This window comes from Astatotilapia calliptera, chromosome 7, assembly GCF_900246225.1.
Source record: "Astatotilapia calliptera chromosome 7, fAstCal1.2, whole genome shotgun sequence".
NCBI lineage: Eukaryota > Metazoa > Chordata > Actinopteri > Cichliformes > Cichlidae > Astatotilapia > Astatotilapia calliptera.
The window spans coordinates 53,329,962-53,349,401 of NC_039308.1; the positions used below are offsets into that span (position 1 = coordinate 53,329,962).

The 19,440-nt window shown below is 39.8% G+C and overlaps 1 protein-coding gene across 3 annotated transcripts in view; it reads right to left on the reverse strand.

Moving 5' to 3' along the window:
- ano3 (anoctamin 3) overlaps positions 1-19,440 on the reverse strand; it is a 55,334-nt gene that overhangs the window by 32,967 nt on the left and 2,927 nt on the right. For 2 of the 3 annotated variants that reach the window (XM_026175593.1, XM_026175591.1), the window contains exon 1: positions 12,247-12,468. In XM_026175593.1, coding sequence (XP_026031378.1) covers positions 12,247-12,292 — 46 coding nt within the window. In that variant the 5' untranslated portion in view covers positions 12,293-12,468. Of the gene's footprint in view, positions 1-12,246; positions 12,469-17,307; positions 17,467-19,440 lie in introns of those variants that run through there. The other variant, XM_026175590.1, reaches the window with a different exon arrangement.

Below are 19,440 nucleotides of genomic sequence, written 5' to 3' on the forward strand. Positions count from 1 at the left end.
GTGAGTGTTATGCTGAACACAGGGTCATATATGAGATCTTGAAGAAGATTTTAATTCATTTTCGTGTTTCTCACCTGTTTTCTAGGCCGCACTTTCTCTGGTTTAAAAGCAGGAAGGACCAAACTGACCCCCATGTGGTGTGGGCTTTCCTTGATGACATAACGAGGAGGAAAGCTTGGAGGCAGCTGGAGACCAAATTTCCACTATTAGCATGCTTAGTATTGTTTAAATATAGTCTGTTAATGAAAGAGCACCACTTTAAGTTAATTGATTCTTTTTTTCTTCTGGACTGGTCTGCACAATTTTAATAAACAGATATTTACATGCGAATATGCAGAATTTACAAGATGCTTGGTATCAGACCTGGTTTCTGTTTAGAGTCTGCTTGTAGACTAAATTTAAATCAGTGATGAGGTTTAAGAAGGATTTACTTGTAGTTTTTATGGATGAAATAGAAAAATGTAGGAGTGTAAAAAATAAAACGTTTGAATGGATTATTCAGAGTTTGGACTGAAGCGAGTTATGTAGAAAGCAAAAGAGGGATTGAATTTGCTGATATACAATCTGAAATCCATTTGCTGCTGCATGACAACAGTTTCGCCTCTTATAAGATTTTTGAAATCATCTGCATTTGTAAACAATGACTAATGCACGCGGCAGGATGTCTTGAGCCAGACATCCATTTTTTAACTATCTGGAGATATGCTGGCAACACTGGAGTCTGAAAAATTTGCCTTTGCCCCGTAGGCTAAGGCAGCAGACTGCTTTATATAAACAAGGGTCATTTTGGTAAATCAGGCCACAGTGGCTGCTCTACCAAGGGCCCAACTTTAAAAGGTTATAGCCCGGTGCAAAGTTGTATGTTATAGTTTCTCCTTTTAAAGTTTAAAGCATCCTGTTGCTCTTCATTTTTTACAGTTAATGAATTTAACTGTAAATGTGCAGCATTAATCCCCAGCTCCAAAGACAAAGGGAAAATAAAACAAAAATGCAAGCTTCGAATCGGAAACAACTTAATGACCCCTGATGCTTTTAACATTCAGCCAACCATCACGGGATCTTTCAGCACTGAGTGAGAATAAAGCCAGTTTAATATGCAAGCTTGTCGGCCAATCATGGTGTTCGTTCCCCCAATAACCCCGCAGATATGAAATGAATGAAAGTCGTAAGCTCTAGCTAACATCTACAATGAATTATTGAAGTGAAAAACTTCAATGCATTAAAGAAAAATTGTGCTTACAGCTTAAAATCCACTCCATTCAAGAGCGGGGATTTAAAAATAACTCTGAATGGTCAGCAAAAACACGACATGGGGGCTGGAAATTATTTTTTTGTTTTCATCATGTAATTTGTCCTCAGGCTCATAACAACATGGGATCACAAAGGTTCCTCCTTGGCACGCTTAACGTTTCAGTCAGTTTCATCAGAGGCATTATCAGAGAGAGTCATTACATGCAGAGACTGAAATCTGTGGGATAAATCAATTCAAAAGACAGTTGTAGAGGCACAACTTCCAAGTTTTAAAACATTATTTTGGGGAAAAGTTTTCAAACTTTTTAAGTGTCAGATATGACTGGTGATCCTATACAAGTTGTCCCAGTGGCCACTAAAAGGCAATGCTTCAAAATAACTGAGCAACTAAGTTCCCAGAGGCATTTCAAGATGGCAAGACTAGTGACAAGACTTGTTTCTGGAAGGACTTTTGATATTTCTAATCAACTCAGAGCTGTAGGTTGTCAAGCACTTTTTTCTGTGGGGAGACTTCTTGTGACAATTACATCTGCACTAACATTTAAAAAGAAAACAGAGCTTTTACGGTCCGGTTAGCAAAAAGGCTCAGCGCATGTTTTGCTTTATGACTGGAGTAAATCATTGAGAGCTTAAGTGGCTAGAGGCCTAAAGTGTACTGGTCACAGTGGATTAGATTAAAGAGTGGCTGTATCCTTATACAATGTAACTGTCCAATAAGCTGACTCTGTGTTGAATCGCTTATGTTTATGCATAAAGGTTAAAAAAGTCAAACAATGTCCCGATTATTTTAAAAGACAGCAGCAAGACTCAACATGTCTGAGATGATACGTCAGAGCAAAGTGAGCTAATTGGTCTGCGGGGGCACTGCTTGGTGGTCTCGATGGGTCCTCAAAGTTTAAAATAGACCCACAAATTGGAGTTGGTGTTGTGTGAAATTGCTTCTGTGGAAATTGAGATGATTTAGAGATGATAAAAGCACCATTCAAATCAGACTCTGTGGATATTAGGGATATGATAATAGTTATCTGACAATCACTGGCCTGATCAATAATATTGGCCCAATTTTGTCATGCACGATGAATCTATGTACTCTGTTGTCAGAGCATCTGAAGACGGTGCACCGTGTAAGACATAAATATAAAGGGGGGTTCATCTAGTAATGCTTAATCTCGCTGTGTTCTGGCTTAAACTGGTTTGTGAGGAGAAAGTTAATCCCATGTGCATGCTCAGACTGTGCGTGCATGTGTGCACGTCCGAGTTTTGTACGGGACTCGCCCACTATTCAGAGAAAAAGACGCTCGCTGTGAGGTGATAAGGTTAAAAAACACCTCCAAATTCTCTCTGCATCAGCATACAACAAAGTCTCTAAGACAGTTTCTGTGCACTCTCGCAAACACCCACTCAGGCTCATCTGACGTGAAGCTGGACGAGCTTCAGGGAGGGTCGTGATCTGGGATTTGGATCTCTCCTGTGCAGCTTGTCCATGACGGTCTTTTAATGTGAGATTAAAAGGATTTTTCAGGTCTGTCCATGTGTGTGGGTATGATACCGTATACATGTGCCTGTTTGATCGTATACTGTGTACTCTATTACTGCCTCCAAATGTTAGTGACAAATGCTAAAGCCAAGAAAGGAGGATGATTATCAGATCGTTATGCTCCTCTTGATTAATTCTGTCATAATATGATAAGTCTGGCGTACGCCTGACAGCTTCACAGCACTGTGTCTAGGTGTGAATGCAGCGATTCTACTCTGAGCCAGCTGGAAGAGCAAGCGGTTGATTTGAAAAACAGCAAGGATTTGATGATCAGGTACAAGCAGTGAGATATTAAAAACAGTGCGGTGAAACAGACGTAAAGTTCTGCGGGATGTCACTTTGAGTCACTTTTGTCCGCTATCACTGAAAAGGGCTATGAGGCATTGAGGCTTTATGTGAAAGGATGTTGCACAAAGAGAATTCAGGTCAGTGGGCTGTTTCCCATCATGCCTCTAAGTTTCCTTGCTTTACCCTTTGAATTATTCATCCTTGTTCAGCTTATAACACTTTCGCTGTCACAGCTTTCAAATTAGGAACACTGCATCAAGGCCTTTTCAAACAATGCTGGGGTTAGGTACTTAAGGATTAAACATCACTTGGATTGTGTCATCAGATTACAAAAGAAAAATATTAATTAGACCAAATTACATTTAAAAATTCGATTTTTTCCATATTGATTAGTTTACATTTTCATTGCATCCTAAGATAACACTTTTTACATTATCAAAGCGAGTCACTCCTCCATGCTGGATCACCATTATTTTCTTCATGATGTTTAGTTAATATATTTTTTTCAAGACGTGGTGATTTATAGATAATTGAGTTTTTCATTATTTTTTTCTCTATTCACATTTGACACACAATCACTTTGGTTAAGTGCTGTGTGTGGCCTCCGATGAAAAAACAGCAGGAGTATCTCAAAAGGAAAATACACTTCACCCGAAGGCACTTCTTTTATTTCATCTCTAAAAGCAAAACAAAGTAAAACTCAGACCAGACGTCAGGCACTGGATAAATGCTGTCAAACCCTCTCTCTCACAGAGAGTTGGTCAGAATAGAGATTGAAAATGTGACGTCATTCAGGGGTAAAACCGCAAAGAATTCTGGGAACTCGTGGCAAGAGGTACTAGCGCACGCAGGCTTTCAATTGAAATCAGTCACACAGCGATAAAAAGAAACACAAAAAATGGCAAGAAGCTGTTGTATTATTAACTGCAATAGCCGGTCGCATGACAGCCACGGGAAGCCGACGGGTAAAGAGATCGGTTATTATCGGATTACGTCGTTGAGGAGAAATTGTTCGAGCCATGTTTCCGAAGTAAGAGCCGACAGATGGTCTGGATATACCAAATATAACGTCTCAGAACACTCCAGCTCACAGGTTAGTCTGCTCCAAGCATTTCCACAAAGGTCAGTGTTTTGTAGTAGTTAATACGTCATTTTTCTTAACATAATTGGTGATATAGGTTACAAGCAAGTCTGGCGCTGAACAGAAATTGTCGCGCTATGCTCCTTTGTTTATTGTGCATAAATAGTGAATTGTCCTGACACAATATTGCGTTTCGCTTCTGTTATTATGGTACATTGACAAAAACATATACTTTTATTCACAGGATAAAACAGTTTTTTTGTATCACTAATTGCCCAGTACGATTACAGCATACAGTATTATTGTCACTGCTACATTTCTGTAATGTGAACCAGAAATTATTTCCACTACTAATTAATTACCATTGAGCTCAAAGGTCCTATTAATAAACGGTTAACAAATGTGTATTTATGAAGACGATTTGTGAGACTGGTAAACTTATGATACGTACGATGGTCTTTCGTTCTACACAGTGTATTTCAAGGTCCGTACCTGGGCTTGTTGCAGTGACCTGAAGATACTAAACTTCATGAGTGTATGCACTCACTCCAAGAACCGTATAATTATAAATATGAGCGTGGTGAAAGTTGGGCAGCACGCTAACGTATTTTGTCCCTCTGTGTGCTTGTAAGGGTCTAACCCTTTCACTCCTTTGATTTTTTCCTCGTATCTTTTCTTTGACTTTTCATCAAGTCTGTCTTTGTACGGACCGGCATTGTTCTCCTTCGTTTTGTACATACCTTTTTTGGGGGGCAAAGAAAAACCAAGAATTTATTGGAACCGGAGAATAAATGTTTTGCGGTGCTGCAAATGCTTGCATTTGATGCGGTACTTGGATTGTTTCGCCACGAGTTCCCGGCATGCAATGCGCGAAAGTCACGTGGTCTGTCAATCTCTATAGATCACTGCAACTGTGAACATGTAACCTTGTTTGTGTTTTTTTTATGATGAAGCTTTTTTCTTCTTCTTCCGTGAACGTCCACATTTATTTTCTAGGATGTGAATTGTTTTTAAATGTCAACTCAATGATTTATTGGTCAAAAATGGATAAAAACCCTGAATAACCAAGTGTGGTGTGTACTGTTATTGTAGAAATATTTAAAATATCATGTCACATTTGACCTTTGACTTTTCATCTGAGGCCACTAGATTGATGTGATGGTCAAAGTGATAATACTGCTATATACAGCTTTTCAAAACTATGTTTCTTACTGCCGTTCAACAGCATCACATTACTTTGGACCTCTGACCTTTTCTTCAAGGTCAAATAAATTCAAATCTTCATAAAATGTCTTTTATCTTTAAAGCTATGCTTGAAATTCTGCTGCCTTTGCTTGTTTGGGAACATTTAGAAAATGATGTTGGTATATGGTGTTTCTAAATATCACATTCAAGGATGCATTTTATACACATTTGACCTTTGACCTCACTTTCACATCTGCGTTTCTTTCAAAATACATTATTTTCCTGCACTACCACAAAGAAAACAAATATTCCCTTAAAAGTAAAGAATACCCAGAGAGTGAGCTGCCCGGGGGAGATTTGCACTCTCGGAGTGTTTCTTGTTATCATCATCACCATTAATGTTATATTTCACTGTACTTTCTGGGTGTGTAATACTTCATGTTTTTCTTATATAATAAAATCTTGACAGAATCAGTTCAGATGATAATAATGTGACCTGAGTGCTCTCTCTGCTAGCTGCTGGGACAGACTTATTCAGAAGTCTGTGTTAATGTGACTGATGTTGTCTCTCGAGAGTTTGGCAGCGTGTTTCAAAGCCCACGTGATTCTTAACTGTAGCGTTTAGCTTGGTTTAACTTCAAGAATAGAATCCCTCCATAAAACAGACATACGGAAGTGGGGCAGCAACGAGAAAAGCTCATGTAGTAAACCATTCATCAGTTTCATTTTTTAGAAACTAATTGCATTTATGACTGATGACAAACACAGTTTTTTTTTTTGATTACCATAATAAAATGACTATGAAATAACAACTATGGCCTCTCCCTCACCACCACTGTGGCCTGGATTAACGTTTGTGACCAACACAATTAGCTTTTCCTCCAAACACCTCACAAAATAAACAGTACGGTTCTAGATGACTCAAACCTACTCATGCATAGGTTTGCAGGATCAAGCACCATCAGACTTGACATTTGCAGTAAAACGCCGAGGCAACAGCACATGGGAATGAACAAATGCACCTCCTCTAAGGAGCATTAAGTATGTAAAAAAACAAATATGATCGAGGTCAGAAAATCTGCAGGCTCAGATCAAGTACGGGCCTGTGCGCAGACAGAATACTCCAATACTCCAGCCAAGTGGGGCCTCTGTCTTGTTTTAAAGACTTCATGAGGTTCAAAGAGCCTTTCAGGGTGAGCTGTGAAGGGAAATCACATGTGTTCATTATCCAACTGGTTCTTGTTCATCCACATCCGGTGAGAGGACTTGCTCAGTGTCTGTAATATCCTGTACAAGTCCACATGAAAGTCCACAGTTTCCCCCTGGTGTCAGGTAAAAGCTTACTTGAACAATACTTGACATGAAGCCTGGCCACAGTAGAATATATTCTGAAATCATTTGAAGCACTACCTTGCCCAGCTGCCTCCATCCTCCTATCAACTGGAAATGATCCTGAGTGCAATGTCAGAGTGTTTTTGGTGAGTAAGACACTGTCGATACTGTAGTCACCTAACTGCCTGCTAAAGTTAAAGGACACAGATCTACAAAAAGCCGTTTTGCTTGTGAACACTGGAACACAATGGGTCGAAACTCTCTGCATTAGGGTGGATGATGGGTGGAGTGACTGGTAACAGCTTCCAAATCACTGCAAATTTCTGCATGCAGCCCTATTACTGTACTCAGCTATTATTATCATCATTATAAGGTTCACATTATATTTAACCTGCTATAGTTTCATGTCAGCATCCTTGCATATAAATAACTGACACTTGCTACAGAAACCTGTCTGGGCACCCACGCAGAAGTTCAAGCTCACGTCTCTCCTCTTTGAGATGAATGTGCGTCTGGAGAGGAGTTACACTGATCCATCATCATCAGGACAACAGCAGGAGTGCAGTTTGTGTCTGCTGGCTTGATTTGAAGCTTATTGCATTTGAGCCTTTGCAGAAATACACGCTCATCCTCCGTCTTCACCTTCAAAAACTAGGCAGGTGTCAAAGAGTCTGCTGTGTGTGGGGATTGTTCATTTTATAGATATGAAAACAGAGAGGAAGACATGCAGGGACAAAGAAAAATAAAGAACCGAGCAAATGTTATGACTTCACAGGGTTTTAGCTGTCCGGCCGATATATCCATCCACAACAGTAAATTAAATCATTCACCACTGTATGCGAAGGAGGCTTTCCCGCTGGTATAGCCTCTATTCTTTGTTATCATGCTGTGAGTGGGAAATAAACTCCAAAACATGTGTGTGTGTGTGTGTGTGTGTGTGTGTGTGTGTGTGTGTGTGTGTGTGTGTGTGTGTGTGTGTGTGTGTGTGTGTGTGTGTGTCAGCAGTTCTGGTGAGAGTGTTGTTTGCGTTTTTTTGTGATACACCCCCAGGGATGATGGCGACAGTTACTGCTGATCACACAGGGGGGCGATATGATGATCACACTGTGGAAATTGCCCAGACCTCAGGAACACAATGACACTACGACCACAGACACACATTTAAGTTACTGGGAGAATGGCACACTGGTTTGAAGCACAAAATGATGCCATCTTTAATAAACCAATACTTTTTAAGTTTAAAGACCTGCAAACACTGACTGAAGACACACAGATTACCACATTTCTTTTTCATACACAGTTATGACTCCCCACTTCCAGATGATGAGAAATTCAGTCTTAAAACATTGCTGAGTAAAGTCCGGAGAGTCTTCGAGTCTTGTTTTTCTTCACAGTATTTAAGATTGCCTTAACTCTAAGCTTCTAAAGCTTAATGCTTCATCAGGCATTGAAGATGTATCACCTCTTGGAAAGTTCATTTAATTAGAAGGACCTGAACAAGAGCCGTAACACATAGAGCAAGGGCACTTTTCCCATTCATCCGTCCCTTATCAGGCCTAGCCAGTAAAACATGGTGTGAAGGCTATTCTAATGATATGAGTCATATGAGAATTTTGGTGCAAACAGCTTCCTTGAACGATCTTAAAAGCCATTAGATGGCAAAGGGTGGCGGATTGTTTTCAGTGCACACCTGCCAAGTGATAGATTCACAGCAGAGTGCAATAACGCATCCCTAAGCTTGATTTAACACGCAGCAGTATTCAGTGCATTTATTCAGCTGTCATAAAATTGCAGTTTTGGCGACTCTGTTGTGCACTAATAATTGATTCAGCCCTCAAACTTTTTTTGTGTAATGAACCGTGTGGTTAAACAGTGGCATTAGGCTACAATAGCTTTAAAAGCATTTAAAAAACAGGCAATGGAGCTAAAACTATATGTCATCTGTTTGAGCAAGCAACCCATATGCTGAAAGGCTGCAGGGGCCTAGGCCTGCGAGTCCATCACAAAACAATTAGTATTTGCAAAATAAAGGCTCAAATAAGGGCTAAAAATTCTCAAATATCAAACTTTTTCTATTTCTGTATTTTCTGTCAGTGAAGTTTAAAGACTGTAAAAGGCCTCAATCCTAAAAAAAAATCGGCAGGTCTTCATAACCTCCCTCCATATTTCTTGCATCTCACTGCTGGTATTATAGCCCAAACAGTGTCAAATGTTCTTATACTGTTCCTGATATTTGGAGAAGAACTTTTGTGTTACCTTTACCAAAAAGGTGGTGATCCCACTTTATTAAATAACTATCAACCCATTTCTGAAGTTTGCATCCCAGCTAAAGTGCTTGAGGAACTGGTGAATGACCAATTAAAAAAAATACTTGGTCTCTAATCAGTCTGGTTTCAAAGAACAACATAGCACGGTCACTGCTTCGATTAAACTTTTAAATGCCAACAGCAAAACACTTTGAAATACATGAATTCATAAATGGTTTCTAACATTTATAATTAGCCCCACGGACACGTCTGTCAGTCACGTGCAGTTGAGCCGGACAGCCTGACCGTAAACGTACCTCTGCACAGATGGCAAATTTTTACCCACTGTTTACACAATTCAGGATCCTATTATACAAGCCTGGCAGGACCTCTGGGTTGCATCATTATAGGAGATTAAACATCCTCTTTCTCTTCCAATCTGCGTCCTCATCGCTTTAACGTCACACTATCCACTTATGCCTCCGATTGCTTCTGATTCCACTACATGACAGGATTTTCTGCAAAGCCTCTGTTGCATTTCTGCATACACACCTGAGGAGGGAATGGATACAAGCTACAGGATACAATATGCAACATCAAGCCTATATTGTACAGAGGTTTGGTTTGGTTTAAAATGCCCAAATGCTCAGACTCTGCGGGGGTTTGTGGATGTGATTAAATATGTTTTGGGCTCCAGCAGAACTTCTGCCTGCATTGTTCTTATAACCTAGCAACCAAACAAGCGCCGACTATTTAAGGACTGTGAAAGTGTTAAAGCCGCTAACTGCCAGACAACACACACACATGTGCGCACACACATAGAAGACAAGACTTGTTTTTGTTATTTTGTTAGTTTCAGCCAAGCATGCTGAATAAATCATCGTACATAAAACTGATGTCTGCCTACTATCCTACAGTAGCCTGTTTAAATATATAATAGACAGATAATATTATCTGTTCTGATATTAGTGTCTGTGGCAATAAACTCATCTGCCTGCTTGCATAAGAGGACAGGTGGTCAGCCCTGGACTGTGCAAGCAAAGGTTTATGCACGTGTGCATGCACACACCACAACAACAAATACACAAAAACTTCAACATTTACTGTAGAAAACTGCAAAGAGAGCACAGCCTCAGTCCTACAGATGCCATCTACCACTGACAAGCACTCGCAAACATCAAAGTTACTCCCTTTTAAGCTAATGAGGGCTTCTGGGTTAAAAATAAATAAATAAATAAAAAAGCAACACCCATGATGAAGATGAGCAGAATATCATCTGATATAGAACATACAAACTATAATAGAAGCCGGCTGGAAGGACTACACACCTCTCACCAAAGTGCACAACGCTATGTAGAAGCGTGGAGCTTAGACTTAAATCTTTGATTGAAGAACCAGGTTACCTTTAAATTTTTATTCGCTTAAAGCAAAAAAAAAAAAGAAGAAAAACTTTCTGCAGAGTGTTCAGGATTTCAACATGATCCACCAGCATGCTGCAGACAAATCTGACTTCATGATCAGTCTGCCAAAGAGCATTTGAAATTCACTCAAATCTTTGAAAGCACAAATCAGATGAGTCATTTTTGCCAAAGACTAACTGTAGCTGTGCTTTTTTTGCTGTTCATATCACCCGAGTGAGATATTTTTGAAGGCAAGATGAAAAGGACATCTCTTCTGTTAAATTTCAATTTCAATTTTTTGCTGCAGGAATCCTACTAAAGCTTTTCATATGGATTCATATGGTGAAACAGCATTTCCAGCTCCAAGCCTTTTAATGCATATGGCGCAATTGATTGTGTTCCAGGAAGTGCAATATAATCGCTGAGTTTTGCTTTAGCAGGCCTTTGTGAGCCAAAATTCACCACCTTCGCGTTTATTTTAATGGTGCACTTAACAGCCACTGAAATATTGAGTGGGTCCTCTGGGTTACAAACTTTAACATAAATCTGATATAGTCCTCTGGAGCGCTGACTGAAGTCACGAGGTCATTATTCTGAGCTTATAAAATTTTTTAATGTAGGATTTTCTCTGATGCATTAATACAGAAGGAAATAATAACTGAACAGACGAACGATTTGCACGATTAAACAAAGAATCCAAAATAAACAGAGAGGTGAACAAGAGCAGCCTTTCCCAGCAGGGCATCCCCCACTCATGAGGTCGAGGTGCTCAGCAATGTCTCATCAGAAGCCAGGGGATGCACCTTCCCATCTTCAGCTGGGTACGCATAACAAAAGAGGTAACTGTTCCACATTTATTAGCCTAGCTCAGCATGAAAAACAAGATCTTTCTTCATCGTTTTTCTAAATTTAGACAGCAAGAACCGCAAAGCATTGAAGAAGCACTAATTTCCCCCAAGGAACCCTACTTAGGGTGTAAAATCAATACTGGCCCAGCAGTGTAATCAAGCTGCACTTAGAAGCTGTTGTATGTGGCACTGTTTTTTGGGGTTTTTTCCCCTCACAGATTTGCAGCAGTGTGCAGACACGAAGTAGTTTTCTTTTACAGAACAGTTTGTCCTGTGTGTAAAAAGAGTACCTGTCCGAAATGCAAAACAACCAACAGCACACCAACATGGAGAAATTAAATCTGACTGTTTTCCCCTCCATTTTGACTGCATTACAGGAACTTTTAACAGCTTCATTAAAAAAAAAAAAAACAACTGTCAGAAAACGCTGAGGAAGCTACTCCTCGCAGGTTTCAGGGCACAAACATATCACTTTGTCACAAACTATCTGGCATGCTTCTGAACAGATCTAAACAGAATGGTTTTTATTTATTTTTCCCCTTCAAAGCACAGCTGAATATTAAGTTTGGTTATCAGCTTCTTGTCCTACTCATTCATATGAGCATGGATACGAACACAAGTTTAGAAACTGGGATATTTTTTGTATGAACTGCGCAGAAATGTGTTTTCTCTGAGAACCCGCAGCTTTCCGCTTAAATCTACCAAACGTGCTTCAAGTTTCAAGTTGTTGACCTTTGTTTTACATTACTGATCATTTTGACCTGTACGGTTTTATTTAACTAGGCTGGACCTTTATAATAAAAACGTGGGTATGACTGTCGGTGCAACGTCAAGTAGCGGACAAAATACCAAAAGTGCAGGTTTCAGAAACAGGCTTCTTCCCAGGAGGACGAGGCTGCAAAGCTTCCAACTCTGCGTCACACTAACAGCAAGTGGAGAGACCATTACCTCCGAGCACCACTTCACACACAAACTGTTCAACAAGAGGAAAAAAAGTAGCCACACTCGTCTAAAAACAACGACAAAAAAGAAAATCACATCTTGACACCTTGAATTTCCCCTGACGTTATCCACAAACCTTTCTGCTGCTTGAAGGACTGGATTGAGCCCGAGTGGTGCACCATGGCGGCGTTCAGTTGGTTCCCAGCGCAAATCAAATTCCGTATTTAAAAAAGCAAAACTGCGGAAAACATGGGAAACTGTGGCGGGGTTGTGTAGGTGTTCCCTCAGCTCCCATCCTGCCAAACGAGCTCACTGGCGATGCGCAAACGCCAGCAACACCTGTCTCCTCTATGCAAGCTCCCACCCCCCTACCCCAACACCCCCCTCCGCTCCCCTATCGCCACCATCCACGGCTGTTGTCATGGCGACCGGAGGTAGGGGAGGTCCTGAGATGGACGCGTCCACCTCCTGTCCTCCTCCGTGCTGATTTACTAAAGCTGCGGGAAATTACCACGGACGGCAAATTGCAAATGGACCGTCGACAAATTTGATTTGCTCTCCAGTTATCCTCCTGCTGAAAGCTGCACTTATCCAAACAGAAAAAAAAACCCACAGCCGTGGACCCAGTATTAAGTTAAATATAATGCAGTACAGGCTACTGCTTCCCAAATATCACAGATAAAAATATGTAATCATGGGGACGTTGTTGTTTGTTCTTTTTAAGTTGAATTCACATTTGAGACACTGCAATCAGCCTTTTTATAACAAAACGAAAAATACGAAAATGTAAAAATACTTTCTTTCCCTCTCTAATTTTCTCAAGCCATGGGACACATGATCATAAAAATCCAAGACCAATGATGGCGTAAAGTTGTTGTTAGGGGGGCGACCGAGGCTCAGGGGGGTTGGGAAGCGTATATGTAACCGGAAGGTCGCCGGTTCGATCCCCGAGCTCTCTGTCCTGGACGTTGTGTCCTTGGGCAAGACACTTTACCCTACCGCCTACTGGTGAGGGGCCGATGGCGCGATATGGCAGCCTCGCTTCTGTCAGTCTGCCCCAGGGCAGCTGTGGCTACAACTGTAGCTGCCTCCACCAGTGTGTGAATGTGAGAGTGAATGAATAATGGAATTGTAAAGCGCTATATAAATCCAATCCATTATTATTGTTAGAGGAAGCTGCAGCTACAGTCAGGCTTCAATTCAAATTTTTTAACACTAAAAGAAATAATAATAATAATAAAAAAAATAACTAAATGCAAAAGCAAAAGGTCTGTAAAGTCAATATCTCAGCTCACACAGGCCTCACAGAGCCCAGGCTGCAGAGGCAGGGGACCCCTTGTATGACAGTAAATGTTTCATCAGTCATGAAAACTAAAGCTGAACAGGGCACCATGTAGCTGCAGTGCACTTTGATTGCAGACTATTAAAACTGGAGGACTAATAGTCGTGCACTGCACAAACAGAAATCCACTTAAATGAGAGATTTGTTGTTTATTGCAGATTTGGGCAGTGAAATACACAACAGTGTATATTTCATCAGGAAATCATTCTCTGCTTCTGCACGTTAACATTTTTGTTTTCACCTGCACTGCTTTTGACAGTGTTAAACAGTTATATTACAGTTATGTGGAAAATAAAAAGTGCAACCGCACTAATTTCTAGGCTATTACTATCATATTTAGTATAATTTAAAACTTCATTGGGTCCTTAAAATAAGGTCTTAAAATAAGGTGAATACAAAATTAGATTAACAATAATACTTGAGATATTACACTGTGCCATTATTTCTTTAACAAACACTAAAGCAAAATGCAGTTCCTGCATTTTTAGGAATTAAGAGGGTAAGTAACAGCCAACTATTCAAATGCAACTGTTAATTGACAGCAAGTCAAACAGTTAAGTGTGAGTACCTCTATCTAAGCAGATGCTTTGATAGCTGAGTTTGCAAAGTTGCTTTTGAACAAATGTGTTTTGGAGAGATGACACCACCGTGGAGATGTTTGCCCATGATGTGCCACATTAAGCACATTAAGGAGTCCTTCAGTTGACCATGATGCCCTCTGTATACCAAAGAATTCTAGAGGCAAAGGTGAGACCATCTGTCTGACATTGATGCCAAACACAGTAATAAATCTACAACAGAATGGCCAACAAAGAAAAGAATCACAGTGTTGCAATTGCCCAGTCAAAGTCCTCAACTCAAGCTGACTGAAACACTGTGGTGGGATCCTAAGAGAGTTGTGCATAAAGAAATGCACAAAAACGTCAAAGAAGAAGAAGTTTAAAGAAGTGTGGGTCAAAACTCCTCCTATGTGATGTGCAAGACTGATAAAGTCATACAGAAAATAACTTCAAATAATTGAAGTAGGCGGTGTTTCTGCAAGCTACTAAATCATGAGGTGTGCTTAGTTTTTCCACACACTGCTTCTGCATTTTGGCTTTGTTGTCATGTGCTGAGATTGTATTTACAGAATTGTAAGACCTTCTAAGGACTTAGGACCGAACCTTTAAACTAAGACCACACATGTTCTTTTTAATATAACTTATTGACATTATATACTGGCAAACACGATAATGATATTTAAAAAAAAATTGTACATTTAATCAAAGACTGCACGTGTTACCTTTTTATCACAGGTGCCACCTTCTTCCTTTGGCATTCTCTTTAGCAGCTGTAGTCAGAGTCACAAAATAATAGTAATAATAATGGAACAAATCAGGAGATTATTTTTATTATTTACAATCAGGTTGTTAAAAGTGAGACTGTACGATAGATTCAGTTGATATAGTAATAATAATATTTGAGTAATGATGCAATCCTATGTATTTTAACCATGAAGTATAGCAAAATTCAGTGTATATGAATTACCTAACATGTCAATGAGGATCGTGATTATCACGGTTATTAGTAAAACATGCAGGTAGTTTATGGGATAGAAAATAAATTCTTTTTAAGTCTCCAGTTTTATAGTATTAACCAAGCTGCCAGTTCATCGAGGTTTATCTGCAAGGTCACTGGTCTTATTTCAATGTCATCCCCAGAGAGTTACAGCAGCAGACCACTAATCTGGATCATGAGAGGGAAAGCTCTCTCATGGGTGTTTCATGCTGTTTCTGTGCAAGCAGACACTGAACTGACTGCTGTTATCTGGTGACTGTTTGCCTCGGGAACAATAACATAATCTTTATCTTGGTCTTTGGCCTTAGTTTTGTATATTAATCTACGTCTGTGGGGTTACTGAGAAAAGAAGCCTGGCATCTGTCATAGATGCAAATACCATCTGTTTTCTTGCAGCTCGGCATGCTTTTACTCCTCCCACTGTTCTGATGTTTATTAAAGACTGCTATCAGGGCATTGTGTGCCAACCCCAGCGACGCGACATTGAACTAGCAAGCTAATGCATTTCTTCTACTGGGGTGATTAATAAATAAAACTGCAGCTCTTATCAGTGGGTCAGTCCCACTTTAAATTCTATCTTTTCCATTCCTGCCTGGTAGTTAGAGGATGTAGGTCAGATGGGAGCACTGCAAAGGGATGAATTTAGACAAATGATATACTGCCACCGTGTGGAAAGTGTGGCTAACTGTTATTAACCTCAGCTCATGAGCGCAAATACACACAAAAAGAAGGACACCCTTGAATCCTTGAAATTAAATGGCCAGCTGCATGAAATGTTTACATTTTTTAAAAAAGCAGGTGCGTCATAGTGCGGGCAAGAGTGGAAATGTGTACCCAGGGCCTCTAGAAATCCTGGAATGAAAAGTTTTTATTTGCAGTTTTTATTTTTAAGTAATATGTGTTATAACTAAATTGCCTGGAATAATCAGTTGGGTGACTGAGTGTTGGTTTCTGGCCAATTACATAAAAATGTATGTAAATGGCCAGAAAATGTGGATAATAAAGAGGAAATGCCAATAAAGCCATAATGAAAAATCTGTTAGTAACAGTAGTCGGCACATCAATACATTTTTATTGAGCTGTGATTTGTAGTTAGACCATTATTCAGCCTGTATAGCAGTGGCGTAATATAGAATAACAGATACTCAACTCAGAGAAAACGTGAAAAACAGCCACTCAGAAACCATCAAAGCTACCTAATATTCAACACATTACTCGCCCCTCAGGAAGGATCTGCATTAGCGTGCCATTCGGAGAATCAAAGAAGCTGCTTGAGAGGCTCCTGAATAGTGAAGGCCTCTGGCATCAACACTTTCAGCTAAATTAACTATGATGGTTTTGTTGTAAGGCTTAGCAACTGAGAGATCTGCTGATTAAGTCAGTTTAAAAGTTCATTTGAAGCTCAAAACTTTTCCTCTCTGGACCGAAGTGAAGCCAACCACTCCCAATGTGTGCCTGAACAACAAATGCTTTTTAATTCTCATTGATTAATCTTTAGGCTTGAGACTTTCCTTTTTGAGAAAGCTCATAGTTAGGGCTGGATTGGGTGACCCTGAATCCACCCTTAGTTATGCTGCAATAGGGTGCTGGAGGATTCCCATGATGCACTTAACATTTCTCCTTCTCTCAACCTTTTCACTCACCATGTTTTTATACACCACTCTACATTTAATTATTAGTTAATATTAATCTTTAGTTGTCTTCCACAGCATGTCTTTTGTCCTTTCTCCCTCAGCTCACCCCCAACCAGGCGTGGCAGATGGCCGCCCCTCCATGTGCCTGGTTCTGCTGGAGGTTTCTTCCTGTTAAAGGGGAGTTTTTCTTTCCCTCTGTCGCCAAAGTGCTTGCTCATAGGACGTCATCTGGGGTTTCTTTGTATTATTATAGGGTCTTTACCTTACCTAATATTAAGCAGCTTGAAGTGACTGTTGTTGTCATTGGGAACTATATAAATAAAATCAAACTGAATTGAAATAAATATTACAGTAACTGATCTTTCATATTATAAAAAATATGAAACAATGAAAATAAGGGCTCAAAATATTGACTTTACTGGCTTTAACTTTGGTTCAAACACTTTTTGTGCTGTTTGTGCTGTTTTGGCGCAAATGTGTGGAGCTTGCTCTAGACTGACTGAGTCAGCCACTCACTGGGCAACACGAGGGAGACAGCTTCAAATGTCATAAACCGCAAATTTATACACACAATTTAGATGTGGAAAAATATGCTTATCGACAGGAGGCAGTGCTTGGATTGTTTGTAAACATTTGGCTTTCCAAGACCTGCTGGCAGGCTCACCAGACTGCTGGTCGGTGTCTGTGCCTCCAGAGCGGGAACTGCTCCAGGATGGGCTGATGGTGGGACTGATAGTAGCATGGTGTCTGATGCCACTGGAGGAGCTGGAGACCTGACTCTCCAGCAGGGGGAGGTACACAGAGTTTTCCTGATGACATGATCCTGTGAAACAAAGAAAATATCAGAAATCAGTGAGTGGTAGCATCCCGAAGGCTTTTTCCAGCTCAAACAATAATATCACTTGTGTAAGTTGTCCACAGGAAAATTAAGCTTGCATGTCCACATCAGTTAATTTTGTTGATGATCAGAGAAGCCCAGCTCTCTACTTATCCTTCTCAAGTGACTACGCTCATCCATTATTAATGAGTCTGTGATATTCCTTTTTGTCTTCTGATACTTGACACTAATGGGGACCACTAAACACTCTGGCTTTCAAAACTCAACTGTGGGACAGTTAAACTAACAGACAAGTCCAGATGTTTAATATCAAGGCTTTGTTAAGGGATCATTTTCACTCAAACCAGCTTTGGAAAACCAGATTTTAGCCAAACTAAAATAACTGGAAGACACTGATGGTTTGGCCTACACCGTTATGTAAAGTTACCTTTTCATCTGCTCGCATTTTAAATAATGTGGATTTTCACAAATATACACGAGCAGCATTATTAAATCCACTGGCTGGCAAAACAAACGACATCTGTCATGCATTTTCATCTGGCATTTAGCTGGAGCTTCCTTTTGACACAGAAAAATATTGTAACCTCATCCAACCGCTAAGCCAACATGATTTCTGCCAAAAGCAGCTCCAGAGACGACGTGTCCATGCCCCGACTCGCTAGAACTGATTCTTAGAGGGACTCTTCTCCTTTCTAGCACCTCATTTTTAATCTTAGTCTCTACTAGAGTTCAACAGTATAAATGAGGACATCACTTATATTGTCAAACACCTCTATTCTTCTTGTGAACCCACCCATCTGGAAACTAAGTGGGACTGTATTAGAAACCTTAACACCAAAACTTTGAAGCAGGACTCGGGAGAGATGCGTGAGGGGGGCCTCTCTCTTTGTACCCTTGACTCCTTTTACTTACTACTCTGGTAAATGGACTGGTTCTTATATAGCGCTTTTCTACTCTTCTGAGCACTCAAAGCATTCACCCATTAACACCAGCACATTTTTTCTAGGTGCCTTCTAAGTAACAGTCACACACACATACTCCAATGGATGCATCGGAGAGCAATTTGGGGTTAATATCTTGCCCAAGGATATTTGGAATGCAGGAATTGAACCACCAACCTTCCGATCAGTAGATGACCTGCTCTACCGCCTGAGCTAAAGCCACCCCAGAGTAGCTATGCATGATACACAGTGCATTATGGGCCTTAGTTCATGAAATCTACAGGTATTTCTCCCTTGAAGCCAGTTTTATTCTTCTTCCTGCCAGCATTACATTTGAACAGCAGGTGGTGGAACTGTTCCTAACCTCAGCTGTGTAACCGAGATGACCACAGTAAGGATGCGTGCTCTGACTGATCTTATATGAAACAGAGCTGTTAGAGCACCACGAAGTCTGAACTTTTGACTCACTGGAATTATTTCATGTCCACACTGACTGCACTGACCTCTATATTTGAAACTCTGACCATGTTTGATTTGAGCATCCTTAAAATGGGAAAAATGGGAGAGAACACAAAGAAAATTTGCAGATCTAATATTAACAGAAATTTGCTCTTTTTAAAAAGAAAAAGAAAGAAAGAAAAAATAAGACTTGCATAGAGTTAGAGTACTTTCAAAAAAATATTTATCTTTATTTGTATTTTTTTATTTTATCTATTTTTAAAAAAAATATGTGGCTTTTAGAAGCAGTAAATAAAACATAGTTCACTATAGTGAAAGTATATACTGAATATCTGAATACAGTAGATAAGAAAAAGCACAATAAGTGACTTTTTAGTGTATGAAAATTGTTTTTTTTTAACTCAATTTAATTGATTAGAATTCTTTATGCTCAGTGTTTGCTCTTCTTTGTGTGAATGTGTTGAATTGAAATAATGAACACAAGGTGAAACGGCTTAAGGCCTCTTAAACATTACACTATATTTAACCAGTTTATTATTATTTATTCTATCTAAACAAG